We start from the raw sequence: 25,225 nt of genomic DNA, 5'->3' as shown, positions 1-25,225 counted from the left end.
GAGCGATTGAACCACCACCTTAAGTGGGTACTTATGGCCTGCCTCACCAGCCCCGACTGGGTGGACAAGCTGCCTTGGGTGCTCCTGGGCATCAGCTCAACACGCAAAGAAGACCTACAGGCATCATCAGCCGAGCTGGTCTATGGTGCACCGCTAGCCCTACCCGGTGAGTTCATCACCGCACCTCACAACCCCCAGCAGTCACCGCATGGTCTACTTCCCCGCCTCTGGGCCCAGTTAGATTCCTTCACACCCCCACTGCCGCCCAGACACGGCACACAGGCCTCTTACATTCCCAGCAAGCTGTACTCCACAGAGTACATTTTTATCAGGCGGGGCCAGTCCACAACATCTCTACAAAGACCATACGAAGGGCCGTACAAAGTCGTCCAGTGTTCAGGATCCACTTTCACACTGGACATCGGTGGTAAGAGGGAACTGTTTTTGGTGTACAGGTTAAAGGCAGCCCACCTCAACCCCACCAAACCAGTAGTTTTGGCCCAACCCAAGAAGCGAGTCAGCCCAGTAAAAAAGGACATTGGCGCCGGTTCTGGGGGGGTGCTGTGTGGCGGTAAGCCATTAGGCAGGCGAACCGCCCCAGCTTGTCACGCACATGGCGGAGCAGCCGGCCAAAATGGTCCTGTCGGGGGTTTCCTCCCGACCTTGACATCGGGCTCAGAAGCCCGCACATGGGGACCCACGTGACGCCCCAGTGACGTCAGGGCCCCCCAGCGCGGTTCTCGGCCAGGTCCGTGCTGGGAGTACAAGTCCAGCCAGACTGCCTGCAATAAATCAGCCACTGCTACTGCACAAGAAAAAAATGCATCAAAGATTGTTTAGACAATGTAACAAACTTCACTCCAAGCCTTATCAGACCTTTCCAGTAAGAACAAAACTTGTAATTTCTCCTACTAGCCATGCAGTCTATTACTGTACAAGAACTACTATATAACTAACCAAAACTAACCAATAAAGTTTAGGATAGTGAACAGAAATGACTGTTTTTCTTAATCTCAATTTGGAGAAAGTGAAGTTTTCAGTTACTGTAAAAATCAAGTGCCATATTGCTGTTACTCAATTATGTTTCATAAAACTATATGACAATAAAAGTTGGCCTACAATACAGCAAAAAACTGTTAAACCAGTGCTACAAGTGTCAGTACATAGTGAACTATAAGGATACAAATATGAAAAGGTGACCAGTGGACACAAAATCAAGTCATGCCACAAGAATTAAAAAACCTTTTACAAGCTGCTTTTCAAGCTATTGTTTAGAATTTAGATTTCAGATTTGTTGTCAGAGTACATACATGACATCACATAATGGGAGTGTTACATGATGCATGCATGCACACACTGTTACCAAACTTTAAATGTGATATCTCAACCAAATGTTTTTGGATTAGGGTGCACCTGACAATTATTATTCACATTATTAATGCTAGTAAATGAGAAGCTACTGGCTTCTTATTTTGAGATACTTTGCAACTCCAAACAGGAAAAAAGCATTAAAGTGTACTAAGAAAAACTCCTGAAAAAAAATTGGGAAATTAAATCTAATTTTGAATATATCATTAAGATAGTATTTGGAACAATTCCCAATATTCCAATGTCTACTACCTGTATATGCAATCTACACTATTGTCACAAATTTCAAATTCAACCGAGTCAAACAAACCGGTAACAAACTGCACCTCCAAGGTGTTTCACAACGAGTGCAAGACCGAGTCAAACAAACCGGGACCAATACCTGAAGAGGGCGCACAAAATCAGTGAACTGGTGCAGACTCGAAAGGCCAACATGGCCTGTTTCCACTCCGTAAATGGTTATATGGTTAAATCTACAAATATCTGCGCGCGACAAAAGTTCATCCCCATTCTATGCCACACATTGAAAGCATTTCTGTCAGTGTGAAATTCCAGTCTCACTACTTGGTGGAAGATCCAAGATCAACATTCCTTTCCTCAATTCTGATACCATTTTCCATTAATGTTCTATGTTATGATACAGACGTGTACCAGTGTCACTTAAATGAAGTCTCAATTTCCATCAAGTCTATGTTCTAAATAAGATTCAATTCCTCCATCCTGTCCATAACTGGCACCAAAATAGAATACAGTACAGGGATAGACTCTTGAGCCCAACAGGTCTGCACTGGCAATAATGCCAATCTAATTAATGGCATCTGCTCGCACATGGCGTATGCTGCCCTGTTCCCTGCTTGCTCAGGTTTCTGCCAAAATGCCTATTAAACATCTGCTTCCACCACCTCCCCTGGTAGTGCATTTCACACCTACCATTCTGTAAAAAAAAATGCAATACAACTCCCCCTTAAAAATTCCCAGCTCACCTTAAACCCATGACCTGTAATGTCATGGGTTTAACCTATGAAATGTATTTGACATTTCCACTCTTGAGAGAAAAAAAATCTCTTGCTTATCTACTCTGTCGATGACTCCTATCGTTTTATGTGTTTCTATCAAGCTGCCCTTTCGACACTAATGCTCCAGAGAAAACAATCTAAATTTGCCCAACCTTTTCCTATAGTTGATACTCTCCATTCCAGGCAACAACCTGGTGAATCCCTTATGTACTCTTTTCACATACTTCCTGTTATTTGGCAACCAGAGAGACCCTGACTTACAATATTTCGACGTTATGATGATCAGAACCCATTTTCAGTAAAATGAAGTCGGGGTCAACCTGTATCAACGTGGTTGCTTTTCCTTTGCTGAAGGATGTTTCCGTCCAATCAGCGCACGCAGATTGCTTCCCACATCATCATTTCAGTGCTTCTCTTGTAGGGATGTCAAAGAAATGGGTATTGTCCCAATACTTTTTTTAAAACAAAAAGGCGACTTGGAACGCATGTGCAGATTGCCATCACTGGGGGGAGAGAGAGAGAGAGAGAGAGAGAGATGGCAATCTGCGAATGCATTCCAAATACAACACAGGTTGTAAAGTGACGCTGCTGCCCCTAGTTACCAGGCACTATCTTGGGCTCCTGCGGCTTAGAAAGCTACCTGTCCAGGTAGACCCGAGCATAATTTCACCTTACGATGCGAATCACAGAACTGAACCACATCACAAGTCAGGGCCTATCTGTACTACATTTTTTTCCTATATATGATAAAGTTTAGTTTATAAATTAGGCTTAATAAGAGATTAACAAGAATAATTAATAAAATAGAGAAATTATAACAATTTAAAACAGACTTACTTCAACACAAGCAGTGCGATACCATATCAGTCGACCTGATAACCAAGATGGCTACTTAAGTGACTAACAGACGAGTATACAGTGTGTATATGCTGGACAAAGGGATGATTCACATCCCAGCTGGGGCAGCGCAAGATTTCATCATGCTACTCAGATCGGTGTGCAATTTAAAATTTATTCATTGTTTATTTCTGGAATTTTCCATTTAATATCTACGGACCGCAGTTGACTGTGGGTAACTGAAACTGCGGAAAGTGAAACCATGGATAAGGGGCAACTATTGTAGTTCTTTTTGACCTTCCAAAATATATTATACAGTGCTGCTTAAACTTTATCTGAAATCAAGAAGCTACAGATGCCAAAAGATAGAGCAAAAAACAAATTGCTGGAAGAAGACAGCAAGTCAGAACAACATCCATGGAAAAGAAATGGATAGTTGACATTTCTGGCATGAAGCAAACTTTCAATCTGAAACATCAACTGTGCCTGACCTATTGGCTTTTCTAGCAATGCTTGTTTTAAACTCCATTGCCATTTGTCTGTATGAAGTTGCAATTGATCCTTTAATGTTCTATCCTTTGGTAGCCTTCTTCATTATCCACAACCATCAATTTATGTGTTGTCTGCAAATTTACTAACCAGACCACCTACATTTTCATCAAAAAGTAATATTTGCATAACACCACTGGTCAAAGATTCCAGAGAAACACTCCATTATCACAACCCTCTGTCTTCTATAGAAGATCACAGTAAAGTACAGGCCTTTCGGACCTCAATGTTGTGCCACCTATATATTCCTACTAAAAAAAACTAAACCCTTCTTACTTTATAACCTTTTTTTTTCATCCATGTGTCTAAGAGTCTCTTAAATGTCTCTTAATGTTTCAGCATCCACCACTATCTCTAGTAAAACATTCCAGGCAATCTCACAATCCTCTGTGTAAAAAAAAATACTTACCCCGATATCTCCCCTTAACTTTCCTCCCTTCACTTTGTACAGATGTCTTCTGATGTTTGCTATTCCTGCCCTTATCCTTTCTTTTTTCTTTTTTTATGGCTCTCCTTAGGAGCTTAGGAGAGTTGGCTGAAGGGGGGGGTTTCTCTTCCTTTTTTTTCTCTTTTTTTTTAATATATATATAAAAAATGTTCATGTTTAATTGCTGTATATGTCATATATTATTTGTTTTTTGAACGAATAAATAAAGTTTTTCTAAAAAGGCGCTGGTTATCCACCTTATCTATATCTCTCAGAATCTTGTGCACCTCTATTAGTCTCCTCTCATCCTTTTTCTTTGTTTCTTTATAAGACTTATTTTCCAATTCAAGCACATTATGATGTCTCCTCTGCACCTTTTCCACAGCTTCCACATCCTCCCAATAATGAGGTATCAGAACAGAAATCAATACTGTAAGTGTGGTCTCACTAGAGATTTGTAGAGTTGCAACATGACCTCTCAAGTCTTAACTCAAGCCCCAAAAAATGAAGCCCAGCATCCCATAGGCTTTCTTAACTATCCTATCAATCTCTGCAGAAACATTAAGAGATGTATGGTATGGATTTGGAGCCCAAGGTCCCTTTATTCCTCTACATTGTTAAGTAACAGACCATTAACCCTGAGCTCAGTCTCCTGGTTTGACCTATCAAAATGCATCACCTCACACTTATCCGGATTGAACTCCAACTGCCACTTTTCCACCCAACTCTTGTCTATAACCATTTGTAACCTACAACAACCTTCAGCAATATCCACAACTCCTCCAACCTTTGCATCATCCACAAACTTAACTTACCATCCTTCCGCTTCTTCATCAAGGTCATTTATTAAAAAATACAAAGAACAGGGTTCCCAGAATGGATCCCTGTGTAACTCCACTAGTCACTGACCTCCAAGCAGAATACTTTCCATCCACTATTACTCTCTGTTTTGTACATGCACGCCAAATTTTTAATCCACACAGCCATTAATGCCTTATGACGTTATGAACAAATCTCTCATGGGGCATCTTCTCAAATGCCTTACTAAAATCTAGAGACCATATCTACTACCCTACATTCATCTATTTTCTTTGTTACCTTATCTTTTCTTATGTCAAAGTCAATTTTGTACCCAACTTTCTAACTCACTGTGGATCTCGTGACATTTAATTTTGCAGACCAGTCTTCGTCAAATGCTTTACTCAAGACCACAGCCTTACCCTTGCCAATTATCTTAGTCACTCATTATACACTTCTCTACCATGACTAAAATAAGTAAACCCTGGAATCATGATGTCATTGATCCAGCTGCTGCTGTAGGTTTCCTGTTACCCATCTACTCAAGAATATTTAAAGTGGTATTCGTGTTATCCCAAATTAATCAAAACGCTGCTCAGAAATCGACATGGTAATGAAATTAATCTGTGGTGGTGTGAGTCTCCCTCCATTCAATCTACATATCTTCAAAGTCTACCTCTTCGATTCAGATACACATTTCTGTCAAATTACAACTCTTATGTCTACATTTCTGAGACCCCAACTCAGATTTAGCTTGTTGTTATGCATTAATTAAGATTCACATCTTCATTCTTTTCCCACTAAGAATCCAGCTCTCTAACAAATTTAAATGACAGGATTAGGCAAGTGTTCAGCAAGTGGCAATAGAAGCTCAAAGATGGTCAAAAATTGAAATTTTTGAATGCACCCTTCCTTGTCCACATTGCAGTCAATTTTCAATTGTACTGACAATGAAAACCTCAAAATTTCAATAAGAGAGAGAGCTTCATACCTCGACGTCACAACTCAAACTAAAACTAGGAACACTAATTGGTAATGATACGCAAAGATCAATAGTACTCACTTTGGTGTGACTTTGTTAGGCTCCCAGAACTTGGACTCCTTCACACTAAACCATGGGAAGAATCGTTCCATTTGCTACACAAGAAGCAAACACAGGTGTCGTTACATGGAAGGGCATCTAAGAGTTCATTTAAACACAACATACCAGAGTTGTTGAGTTACCCTTTTATTAACATCCCACATCCAAAATGAACCCAGATGATTATGCACTAACTGCCAAATAGCCTATTCAGTGGAAATGAGCAAAAGCAAAACTACCAAATTCTCAGCAGGTTAGGACAATGCATGTTGGAAGGGGGAGGGGGGGGGGGGTAAAAGAAGCATGAATAACAATTAGTTACTGGAGCTAAACGCTGGAGGAACTCAGAGGGGCCAGCTGCATCAGTGGGAGGAAGTAAATGTTTCCAGCCAAAGCCCTTTAAAATACTAGTTAAATGTAGTATAGAAGTCAATATAAAGAGGACAGGTACCCCTCATGGGATTGGTGAACCAGGCAGAGGTGGATCATGACAGATGGAGGCAGTAGATTGGCAGATGAAAGACAGAGGTGAGAATAAAAGCATCGGGTGGAAGCCAAGGGCGGAGTAGGTGACAGGCTACCAATGCTGAAATCCCATAGAGTGAAGAATGGTGGTGCAAACCAAAGTGTGGAGAGTGGGATCATGGGAGCAGAGAGCAGAAAAATACAGTGGGGAGATAGTGATGGAGAAGGATGGAACCAAAGAGCATGGATGACATAAATGGAGAGAGGAGACTCATGTCCTGAAATAAGAAAATTTTATGTTCATACTATTGGACTGTAGATGACTCTGGCAGAATATGAGGTGTTGTTCCTCAAGTTTACATTGGCAGAGGAGAAGGCCCACATAAACCTCCTCTAACCTCATCCATTGCATTCTGTGCTCCTCATGTTGCCTCTTCTGCAGGGTAGAGACCAAATGCTGACATGTAGGCCATTCTGCAGAGTTATAGCCACCTTGATTTGACATTTCAACTCCAGTCTGTCCTGGGCCAGAGTGAGATTCAGGTTTCAGGTAGAAGACCCCGAAATTAATAAAGCTAATTTTTATAAAAAAATATTTTGTCTATGAATAAAACTTGCAGGTAACAATCTGAAATAAATCCTTGCTGAACAACTCTCAACATCACATACATAAAAATGGATATATCACTTAGTATATAGGCAGTGAAAGGATAAAGCTAATGCTATGAAAGCAGCAAACCCAAACCACATTCCTTTGTAGCTTAAAGTCAGGTTACTGAATAATAAACTGGCAATGAGTTTCAATCTGTCCACAAAAATAAATACAAAAAGCTGTAATCCCATGGCTAATTAATTACCAGTTCTATCATCTGCCACAAGTATAGAAGGCTTTCAAAAACCCAACTCTGTCTGAACTGTGTAAATTGCCCATTTCAAACATGGGTCTGAAACTCAAAAAAGCATGCAGAACTTCAGAAGAACATCACAATGAGCTTGCTACGAACTTTCTTTGTCATCTAAGTTTTTTTCCAACATTTCTTCCCTTGCAAGCCATTGTTTCTGCGAGAAGTACTGATATAATTTATCTGTAATTCTAATTCTTGCAGCTTCCCAATGCTTGTTAAAAATCAAGGTTAGAGATCTCCGTGGGATGTTAATGTTTGCAGTTGTATCCTCATAGCAAAGTTTGCAAGTAAACTGAGCAATATGACAAATTGCAAACTGACAGGACTAACTAGTTCATAAGAACTGTTACATGCATACACTGACAAATCAATAACCTTTCTTTCAAAATAAGTTGGTAAAAATCAGTGAACTACAGAGGTATCTCTTCAATTTTTCGCCATCACTAAATTGTGAAATCACTATTAATACTTTTTGCTAGAATGTGAGAAGAGCCTGCAATTCAGCATGAAATCCTTGAATTAATTCTTCCAAAATTCATAACTGAAATCAAACATGTCTAGCTGAAAATGACCATTTAAGTAGACACTTGCACAGGAGTGGAGAGAAAGTCTGTGAATATTCAAATTCTTACGGTCTGTAGTTACTCCGTCTGACAAGAGTAAAAGACAAGATTGTTCCATGCACACTTCAGTGATATTTCTGTTGTGTTGGATGGCAAATGATGTTTTTTCAAACAATTAGCATTTTACTCTTTACAATGCGAATACTATAAAAATTGATTTAAAAACATTTAGACCAAAGTTCAATCAGTAGGAGCCAATAAACTGCTGTTCACTTCTGGTCATGGAAGTTCAAACAGAAACATGAATGACAATTATGGGAACACGACATTTACGTATTTTTCAAAATCTGGGCAAGAGAAAATGGTGGTGAATTGCCACCTTGAATCACAGTCTGATGAAATTACTCTCACACTGCTGTTTGCAAAGGAGTTTCAGGATTTAAAGCCAGTGATAATGAAAGAAGAGCAATGTCTTTCCAAGCTAAGATAATGTACAACTTGTAGATGAACCTAGGAGGTGATGCTTTGTGCATTTTTCTTTTTGGTGGTCTGTGAGGAAAAATGCAATACCTTTTTTTGAGATGATACACACTGTTCACTAGTAGTAGTGGAAATAAATATTTATGGCAGTGAATGGGGTACCGATTAAGTGCAATTGTACTGCTTTGTCTTGAAATGATGGCATGGGTCGTTGGAACCCCACCCATCTCAACTTTTGAAACCATCTTTGCAAGCTATTGCTAATAATCAGCATCTATGGGGGAATAAAGGACAAAGGATAGGTTCTTGGGATTAAGAGATAAAAGTATAAGATAATGATAGGATAGCTGAAAATAAAAGTCACCTAGTGCAGAGGTTGAGAGTAAAAATGCTTGATAGATACAAAGGATGCAAGGAATGAATGTGTGTTTATTAATAAAGTCTTAAAAATCCTGTGGTAGACTTTGGAAACTGATGGAAAATTTGAGAAACATCACTTCGCTCGTCAAAGCTCCAAAATTAATGGACAAAGATTGGAAGGTGGAGTGGGGAGGAAGTAGGGTTGGAATTGAGAGGAGTAGAGGAGTTTATTTCTGAGAGGCCATGACAATACATTTCAAAGTGAGGAAACAGTACCTGAACAGAGGGATCCATGAGGCCAGGAAAGGAAGCTAGTTGGTCAGCATTTTAGTATGCAGTCTAGGGGTCAGGAGTTGGGTCACATTGAAAAGATGAACATGGAAACAGCATGAGAGATACAAAAATAAAAAAGACCCGATCAAAAAATAAACACTACAATTTTAAAACTCTAAAGAAAACTTAAGTGTATCTCAAGAACTGAATAATTTCAAAATGCTGCTAAACTATTCTAAGAAAATTAGGATTCAGATGAAATATTCAATCACGCAGCAGCCTGAGTAATAACACACAAATTGTTGCAATCAACTTTTGATGACAGTTGATGGTTATTCAGAGAGAATTTTTCAAACATGATTGAAACTTTAATAAACTTCTACAGGTGTACCATGGAGAGTATTCTGGCTGGTTGCATCACTGCCTGGTATGAAGGCGCCAACTCTCAGGACAAGAATAAATTCCAGAGGCCTGTGACATCACAGATACCAGACTTCACTCCATTGAGTACATTTACATGATGCAGTGTCTTAAAAAAGCAGCCTCTATTCTCAAAGAACCCCACCATCCAGGCCCTCTTTAGACTGCTACCATCAGGGAAAAGCCTAAAGCACTCAGCAGCGTAAGGACAGCTTCTTCCCCACTGCCATCAGATTCCTGAATAATCAATGAACCAAAGACACTGCCTTACTTTTTGTGCTCTATTACTGTGATCATTATTTTATTTTTTATATTAATGTTGTAAGATGGTTATAATATGTACGTTTGCACTGTGATGCTGCCACAAAACACCAAATTTCATGACTTGTTCATGGCAATAAATCCTGATTCATCTTGGTTATTTAATACTGCAACATTACTTTGCATTAATATAAATTGGAGGAACTGCAAACCCCAGATAAATTGCTCTTTTCTTCCCCCTTACCCGTATAAAGAAAGCCTTGACCATGCTATTGGCTTTTTTGTTTTCAGGCTGCCCTCCATCACAGTTCATTGCTGTTTGGATGATCTTCACAATGTCATCGCTGAACTCCAACTGAACATACAACAGTAGATAAGGTATTAGAACATCAACCATCAAACACCGTTCTTTATTTATTTAAAGAGGATTTGGATGTGTGTGATGGAGAACATATGATGCCGAACATGAGGCAGGCAGTCTTAGATTTCCTTCATGGATGACATAATGGTCAAAGTGTTTTTTAGAAATTCTAGGCAGGAAAATTAATGGCAATCTTACCACAGAATGGTATCTTTCCTGCTCCATCTTTCTTTTTACACCTTCCAGATCAAGAGGTTGCTCATCCTGCTGGTTTACCTCTGTAAGAACTGGAGGATCAGGACCTTCAGGTGAGCTTCTAGCTGAGACAGCCTCTTCAGTCTCTGGATTTAAATCAGGTGGTTTGGCAGCCTAGTAAAAAGGGAAGTATATTTTTTCAAATCACCTACCAACTATCTGCATTACGAAAGCTTCAAATCACGCGTCTGTGGTCTGTTATATAGACATAAGTTTCTGATCATTTTACAATCCAAATCAAACATTGGTAAGAGAATAATATGTAATATAAACCAAGAAAGAACAAACAGAAATTCAAGATTCCTTTTCTATTCAATGATCTACCATTTCAAATTGTTCCTCTTAAGATTCTCACTCCCGTTCACTGATCAGGAGGGTACTTTTGGTGTGAATTTTCTCTAATTTTAGATTGCAACTACTAGCTTAACCTTTTCAACTAATACAAAGCAACAGCCCTGTTGCTTACTTACTTTCAAGGCCAAAAACTGAAACTAGCCTCTTAAAAGTAAACAAAAGGGCCCCAAAGTTTAATCAGGCAGGGCAATAAATGCTGATTTTCCCATAGAGTGGTATGGAATTATGATTGTATATATGTTGCATCACATCACTCTGGAAACCTGACACACTGTTTCCTGTTATGAATAATGACAAATTCTGTTTGACGTCAAACTTGCAAGCAATGATGTCTAACCCCCCCAGACCCTGATCACCAAAAAAAAACTCAAACCCATTCACCTCTTCTCCATCTACAAGCTTTTGACTCATTATCATTGGTATCCAGCTCAGAATTCACCAAAATCCAAATCTACCTCAGATCCTCATTTTATTAATAAGCTCCCCACATTTAAATTTAGACACACAGCAGGGTAAGAGGCTCTTCCGATCTGAGTCCATGTTATCCATTTACACCCAATGGACCTACAACCCCAGTATATACAGCCTCACCTTCGAAGCCCCATGACTACGACAAACAGGTCCCTGTCCTCAATTTATCCACTTCACACAGGCCAATTCATCAGTGTCGAGCACCTTGGCTATAACTGAATTCTTAGTGACGAGTGCATAACCAAGCATTGGTTTTTCATGCTACATTTGATTACTGCATCATTTTGGGTTATGAATTTCGATGTATTCAATTTTATCATTCCTTCAACATGCAAGAAGATTTCATAAATTTAGAGTTCAGTGATGCAATGCTTTAGCATACAACCCATTATTCAATAATGAAAATTTCTGATCACTAGGAATACCTGAGACATATCCACTTGAAGATAATAAAACATCTTACCAAAATAAACAACCAATTAAAAAAAAGCAATAAAAACAATTAATTTCCATGCCTTCAGGGAACTTAAGGGCATCTATATTTAATAAATTTGTTCTTTGAAGTGCAAGTGTTGCAATTGTGAGTTAAATATAGCAGTTAAGCTACAAACAAGTCTCACAAATATCTATGAATATAATGAGCAATTAAGAATAGTTGCCAAGACTGTAGGAACCAGCTGCATCAGTACTATCGCTCCCCTCCCCCCAAACACACAGTAAATCTTCTTCAAATCATACTACAAAATGATTTATATCCACCTAATCAAATGGCAATACCTCAGTCAGGGAAACCTAAATCATCTGCTCAATTCCTAATACTATCCCGGGTACAACTGTCCTGCTTTAAAAAAAATGACAGTTGTAACAATTTGCTGAAATGGTCACTAAAAACAGAGGCAGAAAGACCAACGCTTTTTTTCCCCTCATTCTCTCCTGACAATGGTCAGTCAGATCAAGGATGATTGCTATAGTCATGCTCATTTCCAAACCCAAGAGAAATCTCAGCTGAATTTACTTGCACCATCAAGTGCGTGTGGACAGCAAGAACAGAATTTCAATGGTCTCCCAACCAAATTCTTTCAGGTGATCAAAGTCTAGAAAAGCACCATTAAAGTGGCAACAAGCCAAAGGTGCAATGCAAAATGAAAATTGGATTCATCAAATCAGCCCACAATTTTGAAGGGGGAAGCAACGTTGAAAATAGTAACAAATATTAATTACAAATTACATTTCTATTTCTCCTTATGACATAAGAGACTTACTTCAACCATAATGTCAATGCTAGCCCATGGAGCAATCCCATTACCCACAAATTTTCCCTATGACCTGTTCTCTGCCACCTCTTTGCCCATTTTCTAATCTATCTGTCTCTCTGCAGCCTTTCTGTTCCTTCAGTGCCACCCCCCCTACCGTCTATTTTGGTATCATCTGCAAATTTAGCCACAAAGCCATCTATTCCATAATCCAAATCATTTATATACAATGTAAAAAGTAGCCCCAAACCCTGAAAAAGGCCACTGGTAACCGGTAGCCAACCAGAATAGGATCCCTTTATTCAAACTGTTTCCTGCCAATGCTCAATCCTTGCTACTATCCTTCCTATAATTCCATGGGTTCTCATCTAGTTTAGCCGCCCTATATGCAGCACCTTGTCGAAGGTCTTTTGAAAGTCCAAATAGACAACATCCACTGCGTCTCCCCTATTTGTGATCTCTTCAGAAAATTGTAGTGGTTTTGTCAGGCATAATTTTCCTTTAAGGAAACCATGAAGACTTGGGCCTATCTTGTCGCATGTCTCAAGGTACTCCATAGCCTCATCCTTGACAATTGATTCCAACAGCTTTCCAACCAATGACATCAGGCTAATAGGTCTATAATTTCCTTCCTTCTGCCTCCCTCCCTTCTTAAACAGTGGAGTGACATTAACAATCCTCAGTCCACTGGAACCATATCGGAATCCATCGATTCCTGGAAGATCATCACTAATGTCAAAAAGAAGGGAGCATTCCATTTGGTACGGGAGACTTGTCTACCCTTAAACCATTTAGCTTCCCAAGAACCTTCTCTCTCGTGATCTTGATGACACTCATTTCTCTTCCCACAGACTGCTGAGAGTTTGGCATGTATTCCATAGTGAAGAACGATCCAAAATGTTCATTCAGTTTCTCTGCCATCTCCTTTTCTCCCATGACAATTTCTGCAGTGTCATTTTCTATCAGCCCCATGTTTACATTTGTCTCTCTTTTACTCTTTATGTTTTAAGCTTTTAGCATCCTCTGATATTATTTGTTAATCTCCTTTCATAATTCATCTTTTCCTTACTAATCACCTTCTTTGTTGTCTTCTCTAAGTTTTTTTAAAGCTTCCCAGTTTTAAAGAAGGGCAGCACAGTTGGTGTTGTAGCTAATGCAGTGCCTTTACAGGCCCAGCGATCAGGATCAGACCTGGGTTTGAATCCTGCTCTATCTGTATGGAGTTTGTATGTTCTCCCTGTATCTGCGTGGGTTTTCATTGGGGGCAGTGGGTTTCCTCCCACTGTTCAAAAACGTTCCAGGGGTGTAGGTTAATGGGGTGTAAATGGGGCAGCACAGACTAGTGGGTTAAAATGGCCAGTTACCATGCTGTGTCTTTAAAAAAAGTTAAGCTTCCTTCTTTATTGTACAAGAATGTACAAAGTAATTCCCAAGGACCACATGGAAAGATTACTTGTAATATTCATTCTGAGATGGTTCATTAACTTAATATTTTATTTTCATCATCTAAGAGATGCAGTAAAACTATGTATGAAAACCACTGCTGAAATCATGAGCAGTTCAGACTTACCTGTCGGTATCGTAACAAGTGACTGGTTGTTCGAGAGTTTAGCAATGCAGTCAAAACTTGCTTTAGAGAGATCTGCAGTTCCTTGCCTAGTGCCAGCCGCCATTCTGCAGGATGTTGCTCTGTACAATTTATGCACGTGTATGCCACACTTTCTGGAAGATTTGACAAGATTTCATACATCTCATCTGGATGAAGATAAAATCAATGGTAAAAATTATCATGCACAGCAAGACAACATTTTAATTTTAACAGAACAGATTCTATAAAACTTTCAAATCAATATTTGAGGAAAATGTACAAGCTTTGAAAACAATGCAAAACAAAAAGTACAAAGCTCCAAAAAAAGTCCAAGGTCCTTTAATTTTCCTGTCAACTGAACTGATTCTAGCCAATCAGTCCATTGTGCAGTACAAAAGTGGGAATCAGAGGCAATCAAACTTGTGCTTGTTTTGTTTTTAAAATGGGTCTACCTCATGAGACATGGATACTAACATGGAAAACCAGAATTGGGCAGTCACGAAAGAAAGGTAGAAGTGGAAAAGGTACAAGCCCTTAGAGAAAATGTGTGTTGGATATAAATGGGATAAAATAGGTCACATTCAACACAAGTTCAAAGGAGATTCAGTGTGTATTTAAAACTGATCACTGCAGATTTCCTAAATTTGTGCATGAACATCATGCCATCTGCCAATTATAAAGTGTTCACCTTGGGACAATCCCTGACATTAACAGTCACCAGGCTTAAGAATGCACCATTCTCTTGACTACTGCTCAGGAGTTATTAATGATTTTAATTATCCATATAATTGGGGGAAGTGGGTCCCATATGAAAGAGACTTGGGAAGGGTGAGGGTGGGGGGGAAAGAGAAGATAAAAGTTGCTATATTTCATTTATTATAAAAATAGGCCATTCAGATCCATTAGCCTGTACAGCCATTTGATTATATCATTTTGATTGGACTCTTAACTCATCATTCTGGTACCATGATCTTTTTTGCTCTCACCCAACAAAAGCACTGCTAGTCAACTTTTAAAAAGCAAGCAAACAACTAAGAATATGGGGAGAGGAAGTCTGAACTCATGCTGCAGTATAACTTATCCCACCAATGAGAGTCGATTAAGATGTCTTTTTGGTAAAAGATGCATCTAAAGGAATTTTGATTTAAATTGTATTAAAATGCATCAAAATATCTTCCAAAAATCCAGTTAAATATAGAACAAAAACCTGCAAATACAAATTAAAAATGGCATTTTCATTTTGATAACTCATTGAAATTTAAAATTCTAACAACTCCCAGGCAAAAAATAAGGCGGTTTGTAGTTTTATAACAAACTAAAGTAGAATGTTACAGTAAAACTAGGAAGAAAAATATTATGGATTTTAACTTCAGATGGTCAGAAAGCATGTGGATTATTCACATGAAAAAAGGAACATGAACTTGATAGGCTACTTACTTTTATGCATTTATAATTTGTATTGAGAGCTCAAAACAAATGAAATCTAAACTGTGCAATAACACAAACTATCAATTGCATCTTCTCAGTGGGTTGTCATCATCCAGAAAATGTGTTTTGAGCTTTAAAATACCTGACAAGCTTTCACACTTTGCATGAACCCAACGATCACATTTCCCGCACTGCATCATCTTGCTTTCATAATCATCATCGTCGTAGCACTTGTCACACAATGGACAGAAATTTCCTAAAAATAAACACAATTTACATCAACATAGTGAGTGTGTATCCTTCCAGTGTCCTTGATAATCCCAACACAAGCTGTATTCATAATTGATGAAAATGGTGAGCCTTCTATTGCACATGTACAAGATTCACATAATAGTACAAGGCATAAATAATGTAACTCATCGACCAGCTAATAGGTATTACCCTTAGAGTTAAGGTGACGCACTTAAGAAAACATAAATAGTTCCTTGCATCCATTTTCAGGAACAAATAGAAGAGACCGCTGAGCAAAACGCACTCGTTGAATTCAATTAAATCAGAAATTTACTTATTGTCACTGGAAACAATTACACTGTTTTAATTCACTCTGAATTGTATAGGTTCCAGATTCCAGCTTGTGTGCTATTGGGCACAGCATACTACCTAATAAATGTCTCATCTTCCTCAACTTTGATAGTGTAATCACACAATTTAATCTATGACTATGACAATAATGATAAACGGATTTTAATTTAAGAAAGGTCAGCATGTGCATCTCTTATTTGCTCAGGATTTAGACAACAAGCAGTTGTCTACACCAATCAAACTACATAAATATCAGTCTCTCGTTAACTCTCCATCTCATTGTATTTCCTTTGAAGTGAAGAGCAGAATCAGATTCTTCCATGATTACCCTACCATGGAACAGCAAGGTTCCTTGCAAGGTGGGCAAGGATCAGATGGAGAATCCTGAACCCAACCTAAATAATAAATCAAAACCAAGAAATGAGAAGGAAGAATTAAAGTCTACTTGGAGTACCAGTGTACAAGCTGTAAAAGTTACTTATGTTGTTTTCTCCCAGACATCATTAGCTGAATCATTTTTCTTTTGAGGTAGAAACATGCGAGATTTCCAAATACAGATAATCCTTGGATTGTCATTTGGCTTTCATTACAATATAATGACTTGCACTACAATGCAGCTTTCAATGAGATTTTAACATCTCTCATATCGAAGTTTCTATAATACACAAAACACCTATTCAGTAATCTAAAGTTTCTCACAGACCCCAGCATGAAAATGCATAGGAGTCAGTATACCCATGATTCATGACCTTACTAATCATAACCTTTTTTAAATAGAGGCAACAGTAGTAACATGACTGAAAATCATGAGTTTTTTCAACCCTCATTTGTTGTCTTAAAGGGCCAATCACTTAAGGACACTTTATATTTTCCATAATAGTAGAAATCACTACCTTGACATATTATCTACCTTGTGTCCAAAGCTTTGTTAGTTATCTGCATTCCATTGTTTGAAAATTACTACAGGTACACAATCCTTTATCCAGACATCTAAAATCCGGAAAGCTCCAAAGACCGGCATTCTTTCAATGGAGGGAGAGAGACGGCAGCGCAACTCAGGTGGGCGGGGGGGGGGGGCGAGAGACACCAGCGTGACTCAGGTGGGCGTGGGGGGGGAAGAGAGGGAGCAGTGCGACTCGGGTGGGTGGGGGGGGAGAGACACGCCAGCGCAACTGGAAGGGGATGGATAAGGCAGCACAATTTTGGTGGGCTTAAATCTGGGGCAGCTGGCTTTTGTTCTGAAATACGGAAAAATCTGAAATTCGGAACACACTGTCCCCAAGGGTTCCAGATAAAGGATTGCATACCTGTATAACTGCTGCATTATAATAGATATCCAGGAATGTCCACAAGGTAAACAAAATAAATTCCCATGCTTACCTTTATCAAAAAGCTTTGCACATTCATGACATAAAGAAAAATCATGTGACCACTGTGCATCCCAGCCTTTCCCTGGCGTTGTAGCTCCACAACTCTTACATCGTACACATTTGGTGCATATCTACAGCAGAGGAGATCTTTATTAGAAAATATTAAGGTGGTTTCAAATTAAAACAAAAATGAAATAAGCAAACAGACCAACACCATCTATTTGAAGAGATGCAAACAAAGTGAAAAATTGTGACATCTAAAGGATAAACAATCTGTTCTGATAAAGGATCCAAACCAAAAGGTTAGCCTTTATCTTTCAGATTATGATCAACTCACTGTGCATTTTCAATATACTCTTTTTTTTTTAATAAAGATTTTTGGACTTTAATATCTTAAAACATCTCAAACATATACATATACTGTTTAAAGTCAAAGCTAAAGGAATCATCTTCCTGTGCCTGGTTGGGAGACCAATGCTAAAAATCTGACCTTCAAACTCTACCCCAACATTTAAACTGACAATTAAATTTAAATACTAATATTCCTTGCTTGCAAGATTATAGCTCCAGCAACACTAATAAACTATGATGGCTGAACATCCAAATTTTACATTGTTTCAGTAAAAGTGTTTTGGCAAGACTAGGAGCTATGGAAATCTTTTGAAAGAATTGTTATTTAGTTGCACGTTACCGAGACATATCAATCCACTGCTTCACCATGCTGCCCTTGATTAATTGATTTGGCTCCATGCAGGTACAGGAAGAACCTTAATGGCAATTGCAAAAAAAAACCTGGACTTCATTTGCTCATGCACATGCAAAGAACAGTAATCAATCAGCCGGCAGGAAGAAAACAAAGTAGAATCTTTATCCAGTGGCAACAGAAATAGAAATTTGTAGAATTTCAAACCAGGGAACTTTGAGAAGGAAGAGTCAAATCAATGCTGCTTTGAAACATTAAACTGAACTTCAATGAAATTTTCCTCATCAAGAGCTGGGCTAATCCTATATAAATATTCCATAATTAAGAGCTACATTAATATTTATTTATTTAATTAGTGATTCTTCGTGATGTCAAGTCATTTTATCTGTGCAATCCATATTAAAATGGAAACCAATAGGCATGCTCACATTTTGAAGAAATTAAGTGGAGATAAAAGACAAAAACAACTCTGCATCAATTAATAAGGCTCACCCAGACTTTCTTTTTCTTAGTTGGTTTTGTTGGGTAATTTGGTCCCAGGCACTCTGGATGATAGCTGTTTCGGCACTTGCCACACTCAAGAAGCTGCTGTGTTTAAAAAAAAGTTTTAAGAATTTATATTTTTTCCTCGCTATTTAGTTCTTGAAACTAACCATTCAGATAGTTTTCCTTCCTTCTCCATCACTGTTCCACTTGCACTCTACTTCCATTCTCATTAACATAGAGTTCACTCCAGGATTAACCATGAGTAGGCAAAAATAAATTTTAAAAATGCCTAGTTACACAATCCATCAACCTATAAAAGCAAAAGACAAGCTACGGTTTTGAGTGCAAACTCCTAAGTGGATATTGTATCCACAAGCCCCAAAGTTTTTTAGAAAACGAGCCAAAGGAAAAGGATGAACAGAAAATAACAAGGAAATCTCGTTAAACTACTTTTATCTGATAACAAATTGGTGTTATATCTTCTTTCTTTGGCTTGGCTTCGCGGACGAAGATTTATTGAGGGGGTAAATGTCCACGTCAGCTGCAGGCTCGTTTGTGGCTGACAAGTCCGATGTGGGACAGGCAGACACGGTTGCAGCGGTTGCAGGGGAAAATTGGTTGGTTGGGGTTGGGTGTTGGGTTTTTCCTCCTTTGCCTTTTGTCAGTGAGGTGGGCTCTGCGGTCTTCTTCAAAGGAGGTTGCTGCCCGCCAAACTGTGAGGCACCAAGATGCACGGTTTGAGGCGATATCAGCCCACTGGCGGTGGTCAATGGTGTTATATAGAGAGTGGACAAAACTCACTCTTTAATCAGATACATGTACAGGTGACAACTGAGCAATTAAGATTACAGAAAAATGGCCTATGTGAAAGGTACAAATGACTACCAAAAATTCTTGGATATGGAACAAAAATTTGCTCTTACAAAATTTATCTGAGACAGTAAATTAAATAAACAATTTTTTTCAATGTACACTTCCCATTACAGAAAACTGTTTACTATAAACAACCCCCCCCCCCTCCCAACCCCCACCCCAATACGTAAGTCACCTTACAATTATGCTCCTAATTTCATTTGGGACATTATGGAGAAGCAAAGCAGAGAACCACTTCCTCAGGTGGTATAAATTCCAGGGTTTAGAACTTTTTGGCTTTGCCCCTCAGTTGCAACAAGAGATATCGATGGCAGGTCCTGACTTCTCTAGAGGAACACTCAGAAGGATGGAGTAAACAGCTCAACTTAAAATGGGAGAATGTGTATATTTTGCAAGTATTTGCAAAACTTTGGTTAAAAAAAAAATAACTGATTCTGGAAGAAATATGATTTTTCTTGTAGTGGGAGGCAAGGTTTAACTTCTGTGGTGTGTTTTTTTTTAAATGTGAAAATAACATTTTTGTTCCATTCTTGCAGACATTGCAATGTACATGGATCAGGGAATAGGAAAAGAATAAAATTCCATAACCTTTGGTACTCCTTCTACTGAAGACAATGAAAATCGTTCTTGGAGTATACTATCCAAGGTTAATGTTGTGGGGAATTTTAACTGTCAGATTAAGACCAAGTTGAAATTTTGCTTAAATCCAACCAAAATGGCTCATCTGAAATGTTCATAAATAGCTCACTATCTGATAACTTTACCTTTGATGATTTATTTTGTCGGCAACAAACATGGCAGAACTTGCAACGCCGGCAACACCAATTTTCCCACTGTTCCTCCAAGGGGCGTTCATTCTCCTCCAGGCAGAAGAGGTGAAAGGGTTCGCAGCATACCTGACAGTAAATAAACTGCAAAAGAATTGAAATGGAGAAAAATCATCTCACTTGAAGCAAAAAAAAACCTGCACAGATACCTCATCTTTCACAATATCCTAAAGCATTTTATTGTTACCAACATAGTTGTTAAGATATAAATTAAGGTTGTCAATTCACACACAGCAAATTCATTCAAACAATAATGAGACTATTTTAGTGATAATGACAAGAGATAAATAGTGACAGGGAAATTACATTGCAAATCTTCCACAAATAGTTTCCTGGCATCCTTCACATTCACCTAAAGATAAATGGGATATCATTTTAACATCTCATCTACAAATCATTGACCCTGACTGTATATAGTGTTCCCTCGATCGCATTACGACATTTTCTTTGATTTTTGCATCCAAATCCATGGGGAGTAAAACACAATGCTGGAGAAACTCAGCAGGTCAAGTGTCCTTTATATAGCAAAGATATAAATACATAACTAATGTTTCGGGCTTGAGCTCTTCAACTTCCTTGATGAAAGGCTCAAGCCCAAAACATCGGTTATGTATTTTTATTTTTGCTATATAAAGGACACTGTTTCATCTGCTGAGTGTCTTCAGCATCATGTTTTACTTCAACCACTGTGTCTGCATTTTATCTTTTTTACTTCCATGGGAAGAGATTTGTGGGTATATCCTAACTCAAAGATGAACACATTATCACGGTGAAACACCTTGAATTAAGCAAACAATATCAATCAGCATTATTGCAAGTTCCACAGCTTAAATAGCCTTGCTGATGTCCAAGCCACTATAAACTCCACTGGAAAATTTATAGAAGATGATCAAAAGACCGTTGGAATTCAGTAATTAGTAGTTTAAATGTCATGTAACAACAAACACACCAGAGAGGTATACATCAGGTTAAGATAAGACAATAACTTAGTTTCTCACTATTTTCCTAAATTTTTCGATGCTCCAAGTATGAACACTTTTTTCTAACTATTGCATTTAAATTTGCCTATAAACTTCAACCTGTTTTTAAATGAAAAGATCTAATAAGCTGTAATTAGATTCCTCTACAAATCAGTTCTACGTTATGCTGCTCCAAAGGTTTGCTTCTTTCAACTTTGAGTAAATCTTGATATCAAATCTAAATTAACCTACAATTAAATAAGCACAAGCAGGAAACTATACCTCAACATGTCCGCTGCTGGCACAGAGGAAGCATACCACCCTAGGAGTGATGGGTACAGACGTCAGGATGCTAAGTCCACCCATTTCCCACACATTTTCCACATCACAGTCCTCCTACAAAAAGTCAGTAGAATTATATCAGAAAATTATCAGCATACGTAAATTGTTCTATAAATATGATTTAGTTAATGTGTCATGCCTAATCAAGTGCATCAATATTTGTAACTCCTTGAGTCCAAATTCATGCAACAGATTTTTGAATGAAATCCCATTGTAAATACCTTTATTCAAAAAGACCTCCACAAGAATATCCCGTAGTTTACAATAAATATGATCACGTGATAGATATGAAATTCAGGATGAATTTACAGTACAACTCCAATGATTTGAAGTCAGGTTCTCCAAAATCCTCATTTATCCAAAAAAAAATTTAAATTTCGGATAAATGAGGATATCCAAAACAAATCTCATTTATCCAAAAATGTTTCCAGAGCCAAATTGACCTCACAGGTTGAAAAAGAAATTCACCCGACATGAAATTAGAAGGACAATTGTCCTCGTTTCAAGTGACTCCCTCCACTCTCTCTTTCCATTTCTTCTTGACCTTCCCGTATTGACTTTCTCTCCAACTCTCCCTCTCAAACTGCACGCTGCTGTCTCCCAGCCGCAAGCAGTTGGAAGAATCCCTTGTCCCGGTGTGATCAAGGAGAGCAGCCTTCCAGACAGGAGCAGGGACCTCGGGCTCCCAACAGGAGTGAGACCTCAATGGGGAGGTGTCAGTGATTGGCAGCGGCCAGCAATTTTTTTGGTGAGAATTAAACATTATTTTAATGCTTAAAAATCTTTCCTTTGGTGTTTGTTGTTGTTTAAATATTATTACAAGTGATTTGCTGTTCCGACTGGGCTGTTTTTTTTAAAAAAAGACCAGTTATCCAAACAAAAACATTTTTTGACATATGCTCAGTCCCGACTGTTTTGGATAATCAGAATTGTATTGTACATGTACACTGGGCCAATGACTACCCCAACCATCCCAGAACATTTTGGAACTTCAATTAGAGGAGTGTCTTCTGAACTTTGGCACAAACTGGAGTAAACCGGTTTCTTCTCAATCTTTAATTCAGATTACAATGGTTCCCGTGAGAAATCCCAAAATCATTACCACCAATTTTCAGCATATTATTGTGAAAAGTAGACATGTTCACAACATGCCTTTATACACTTTATTCAAAGTCAGAAGTTTTAAATAGATCAAACACATTGTCCTTGAGGTTGATAGAACTGGTGGGAAGACATGGATAAATGTCAATTTCTTCCACAATCAATTTTAGAATTTTACCAAGCAACATTGTATAAAGTGGTAACTTGGTGTTATGGTGGCAGAATTAGCAAACTGAAGAGTTATCAGGCACTGATCCATTACACAAATAGAATGTTTCCACGCAGGAGTCTTCCGTCGTTCAATTGTGCTATAGAATACTTTATTCCTCTAAATTAGCCATTCTCAATCTTTTTTCCAGCTATGTTTCCCCCTTCTCCCCCACCCCCAGACTCTGGTTTCTTCCGTACCTCCGATTACATAAACAGAAAAAAATTGTTTAGGTTACATGTAGTGAAAAATAAATCAAGGCTTTTTCATAAATGTGCTATGACCCCTCGGGCGGGGGACAGGGGTTGGGCCCCTGTTGAGAAAGGCTATTCTAAATTGTCTTTAGCTTCACAGTTAGAAAAAAATGTTGAAAAGCTTGCAAGCATGCTTTTAGAAATGGGCCCTGATTAATGGTGGGAAGAAAACAAATGGAAATTGCATACTACATTTCTCAGGGCTAATGTGGTCAATAGTCGCTGTAAATGTGAACCCTTAGATTTCTTATTTCTACCTTGAAATCCACTCTGATCCTGTGGACTCCATCTGCCAATAACTTCTGTTTTCCACAACTGACATTTGTGAACGTGGTGAGCAGATTCAGGGTACTGGGTTCAAATTTACTGACAGGAATCACTTTGTCCTAAAAATAAGAAGTAATGAAATCAATAAGTCTAATCTGTATTAAGCTGCCATCTATTACTAATAGTAAAAGCAGTGTCTTTGTAGGTAACACTACTAAAAAAAAACATCAAAACATTTCTAAATGAAATCCTTTACCCAGGGTCAACATTTCCAAACATACAATTTCTGTAAGTTCAAATATGATAGCTCTCAATGCAAACTAAATTTCTGAACAATAAATAAATGAATGTCACTTGAATCTGGTTTATTTCAACCCCCTCCCCCAACCAATTAGCTTTTCCTATCCTAATCCAGAGGAGATGAGACCATCTGCAGAGATTCAGTTGCAGTCCCAGCTGAGATCAGCTCAATCAGCATGCATTAGGAATTGAAACAGAAAGCTTATCATCTGCATGACTCAGTTACAAAATACAGTTTTATCCTGGGGAGCATTGCGGAATGAATTTAATATAATTGGTCCAGGCAATTACTTTTCCAACTGAGTGAAATAAAAACAGAATCTTCGGTTTCAGAACTATACAGGTAGCACAGGAAATGTTTTAAATATTTTAGAATCAATATTTGGGGAAGGTGGTACAATAAACTTGTTTTGTAGGCAATTTAGAGCTGTCCTCTACAAAATGCTTCAAGCGTAACATGTTCCTACTACCTCACACTGTAATGCATTTGGGCAAGAACAAGATTCAAAACTTTCTTTATCTCATGCATTGTTCCATTTGTCAGCCATGTACCACTACCATCAGGTTTTGTATTTCGACCATCTAAATGCCAATCATTTCTGAAACCTACCCTAATAATGAAAATTTGCCCAAACAACTCTCCAATAAACAAGCAGCTAGAGGAAATCAATGGCTGTAGTCACAACCGGAAACACTGACCATTCCTTTGCCCCCATATGTGCTGCTGGAGCCACTGAGTTCCTCTTGCTATTTATTTTTTACTCCAGTCTCATGTCTTCAACTATGCAATTGTCTACAATATTTAAATTTAATTTTTTTTATTTTAAATTTAAATTTAGACATACAGCACTGTAATAATAGGCCAATTTGGCCCTATGTGTCTGTGCTGCCAAATTTAGACCACATCAACCTACACTCTGGTACGATTTGAAGGGAGGAAACCGGAGCCCCCGGAGAAAATCCACGCAGACGCAGGGAGTAGAAACTCCTTACAGACAGCACAGGATTTGAACAAAGGTCCAGTCCCAATCGCTGGCACTGTAAAGGTGTTGTGCTAACTGCTTCAACAACTGTTCCACCACATTTCTCTCCAATACCCACAAGTTCTCTTTCCGATAGCCCCAAGCAATCTATTAGATCCTCTCTCCAAATTCTACCTCACCTACATTCACTCCCCAAAATATCAGTACCTCAAACATTAGAAATTTGCCATTGCAGTTTATTCTACACAAATCTTGCACAGTCCCAAATGTATACATACCACAATTTGAGATAAGAATGCTATTTCAGTTTCTTTTTGAGTACATTTAATTTCATAATATGAACAAAAGACGAGGAGTTAGTATAATGCCTCACCTTTATTGTCAACTCCCAGCCTACCACGTAGTGGAAATTGACCTAAACTAGACTTTAAAATATTTACTTTCCAAAGCAAGTGTA

At 38.4% G+C, this 25,225-nt stretch overlaps 1 protein-coding gene across 7 annotated transcripts in view; it reads right to left on the bottom strand.

Moving 5' to 3' along the window:
* kmt2a (lysine (K)-specific methyltransferase 2A) overlaps positions 1 to 25,225 on the bottom strand; it is a 143,995-nt gene that overhangs the window by 57,655 nt on the left and 61,115 nt on the right. For 5 of the 7 annotated variants that reach the window (XM_069894772.1, XM_069894774.1, XM_069894778.1 and 2 more), the window contains exons 9-18: positions 23,476 to 23,604; positions 21,596 to 21,709; positions 20,292 to 20,438; positions 18,661 to 18,756; positions 17,476 to 17,596; positions 15,656 to 15,769; positions 14,068 to 14,252; positions 10,363 to 10,533; positions 10,048 to 10,158; positions 6,059 to 6,132 (exon numbers count right to left, since the gene is read on the bottom strand). In XM_069894772.1, coding sequence (XP_069750873.1) covers positions 6,059 to 6,132; positions 10,048 to 10,158; positions 10,363 to 10,533; positions 14,068 to 14,252; positions 15,656 to 15,769; positions 17,476 to 17,596; positions 18,661 to 18,756; positions 20,292 to 20,438; positions 21,596 to 21,709; positions 23,476 to 23,604 — 1,262 coding nt within the window. The remainder of the gene's footprint in view (positions 1 to 6,058; positions 6,133 to 10,047; positions 10,159 to 10,362; positions 10,534 to 14,067; positions 14,253 to 15,655; positions 15,770 to 17,475; positions 17,597 to 18,660; positions 18,757 to 20,291; positions 20,439 to 21,595; positions 21,710 to 23,475; positions 23,605 to 25,225) is intronic. The other 2 variants (XM_069894773.1, XM_069894775.1) reach the window with 2 other exon arrangements.

The sequence above is a fragment of the Narcine bancroftii genome, chromosome 8 (genome assembly GCF_036971445.1).
Source record: "Narcine bancroftii isolate sNarBan1 chromosome 8, sNarBan1.hap1, whole genome shotgun sequence".
Taxonomy (NCBI): Eukaryota; Metazoa; Chordata; class Chondrichthyes; order Torpediniformes; family Narcinidae; genus Narcine; species Narcine bancroftii.
This window is presented reverse-complemented; position numbering and strand designations above follow the sequence as displayed.